General features: G+C 41.9%; 1 protein-coding gene across 1 annotated transcript in view; it reads left to right on the top strand.

The window, feature by feature from the left end:
* The window catches only part of LOC104524227 (pancreas associated transcription factor 1a), a 526-nt gene extending 76 nt beyond the window's left edge, over nucleotides 1-450 (top strand). The window contains 1 exon segment of the mRNA XM_010167028.1: nucleotides 1-450. This exon segment is cut by the window's left edge and continues 23 nt beyond it. Coding sequence (XP_010165330.1) covers nucleotides 1-418 — 418 coding nt within the window. The 3' untranslated portion in view covers nucleotides 419-450.
* Nucleotides 451-2,610: the final 2,160 nt, after the last annotated feature.

Below are 2,610 nucleotides of genomic sequence, written 5' to 3'. Positions count from 1 at the left end.
GGAACGGCAGCCAAAGCGATTTGGCAGGAAGAGAAGATACAGTAAGAAATCCAGTGAAGATGGCAGCCCCAACCCAGGGAAGAGGGGGAAAAAATCCAGTCCCAGCTCTCAATCTTATGAAGAACTCCAGAGCCAGAGGATCCTGGCCAACGTCAGAGAGAGGCAGAGGACTCAGTCACTCAACGAAGCTTTTGCCGCCTTGAGGAAAATCATCCCCACGTTACCCTCCGACAAACTCAGTAAAATCCAGACCCTCAAGCTGGCGGCTCGGTATATAGACTTCCTCTACCAGGTGCTACAGAGCGACGAGATGGACAGTAAGATGACGAGCTGCAGTTACGTGGCTCACGAGAGGCTGAGTTATGCCTTCTCCGTATGGAGGATGGAGGGAGCGTGGTCCATGTCGGCCTCCCACTAGCCACCGCCCGGACCAGGGCCAGCCCAGCTGCCGAAAGGGTAGGTACTAATTTCTCTTCTCCTAGATGATGGTTCCATGTTCACCTAGCTATAGGTTGGGGCTCCTATGGCTTTGGTTCTCCTTTACCAGCTTGGTTTTGCTTGGGGAGAGGTGACATGGTTTGGGTAGGGCATAGGGATGCTGTTGGGTGAGGGGTTTGTGGTCACCAAACCAGAGGTGAGATGGGCAGTGTAGATGTGTCTGGCTTTTTCCCATTCCTCTATGTCTGCAAAAATTAAGGAAAAAAAAAAAACCTCCTAGAAAAATAACAAATATGCCCCATTTTTTGAAAAAACAAGAAAAAAAGGTATATAAAAAGGGTGTATTTCTGCTCTGTGGGGACGGGGGAGCTGAGAGGGGACCGATGTTGTGAACTGGCTGATGAGGGACAACGGGAAACCATCCCTGCATGAGATTTGCCAGAAAATGTTGCTTTGGGGAAGGGTTTTAGGAGAGGAAAAGGCTGACAAGGGGATCCAAAATAGCTACTGCCCCGTTCCATGGGACAACTGGGTCCAAAAAACCCAGTGCCGAGCCACCGGCTCCCAGTACAACCACGTCCTCTCCCAGCTGGGGGGACCAGGGGGTCCTCAGGACCCAAGTGGGGTTCTGCGCTGAGTTCACCCCAGGTTGTGTTTCTCTTAAAAGAAACGAGCAGCAGATGTCGGCTGCAAAACCCCAGGCTGTGCCCCTTCCCCCTCACACAATAAAAAGCAAACAAAGATCCAAGAAACTTGGCCAAATTCTCTGTATTTTGTTCAGTTTCCCTTCCCCAAAGTGCCGGTAAAACGAAGGTTGGTGTTACATGGAATTTCTTATTTACTCTCATCACTAAATCCTTCCACATCATTTTCCATATTTAGCAAAAATAAATAAATCTACTTCCTCTTCAGTTGCTTTTCTAATATTCAAGGAGGGAGGAATAAACAGCAAGAAAGGAGGAAAAAAAATAAATTTTAAAAAAAATAAATAAAAAAGCCTTTAATAACACCCTCATCTCCAGCTAATTAAGCAGAGCAGCTCTGCCTTGTGTCAGCCAGAGTTTGCATATGACCGGTCACTCTCTGGAGCTCGGTACATAAAACAGAACCCATTTTGCCCAGTAAACATTTAAAAAGGGAAATTTACTTCCCCCCCCTCAATCCCCCCCCGCCAGCTCCTCTCTCCTTGTAACGTCGCGCGTGATGTAAAATGAAATAATTTCATCACGCCGAGAATCGGCTCCTTAAAGATGAAAAAAAAAAGTTTATCCCAGCTCATTGGTCAGGATATTTTTTTTTTTTTTTAAAGAGGTAAATCCATCTTTGTTTTTGCACCAAGAAATAGCTCATTTAAAAAAAAAACCCAAAACCAAACTAAAACCTAAAAACAACCTTGATGCAATTACAATACTTAAAAAGCCCAAAACTCCTCATCCAGGGTGTACTAATGATATAAAATTCAGATTTAAAACCATTTTCGAAGCCACTTCAAGTAAATGTTTTACTCGAGTCCTGAAATGATTTTGATTTTAGTGTTGCAATTAGACTTTTTGTTTGTTTTTTCATCTAGGGAGTCCCCAAAATATTAAACTGTTCAAAAATTGGTTACTCTCTCCAGTGCACGAGCTGCCTGTTGTTTAGTTTTGTTTAAATAAGGAACGCGGCTGTTGTGGGTTTTCTGGTTATTGCTGCTGTTACTATTTTTTTATTATTATTATTTTTGTGTACTGTGCTTTAATTTCAACTGCAAAAACCCAAAGCCCAGTCGTTTTTTAAAAAGCTAAACCCTTCGTTTATAAAACAAAGTGCTTTTTCCCATGGTCATCTCACTAAAAAAGCTCCAGCAAATAGATTTAAAAAAAAAAAATAATAATTAAAAAATACAAGAAAATCCAAGCTTCTTGTCAAAAAACAGATGTAAAATGTCCCGAACACATATTTCTTCAGCAGTTTAGATTGGCTGAATAGTAAAGTGCTGGGATGGAACAATGCATTTATTCTGTTGTTCCTTAAATGATGTGCTGCCCATTAGCCAATGATGTTTTTAAAACCGTTATCTAACGTACAACCATTCCTCTCTAACGCACGGGACTTGAGCTGCTAAACTTGTTTTATTTAACCACATTTAAAAAAAAAATCATTATCTTTAAAAAAATTAAATTATTATTATAA

The sequence above is a fragment of the Antrostomus carolinensis genome, unplaced genomic scaffold, assembly GCF_000700745.2.
Source record: "Antrostomus carolinensis isolate BGI_N321 unplaced genomic scaffold, ASM70074v2 scaffold1554, whole genome shotgun sequence".
NCBI classification, from domain to species: domain Eukaryota; kingdom Metazoa; phylum Chordata; class Aves; order Caprimulgiformes; family Caprimulgidae; genus Antrostomus; species Antrostomus carolinensis.
Note: the sequence above shows the minus strand (reverse complement) of the source record. Positions and strands in the feature narration are given on the sequence as shown.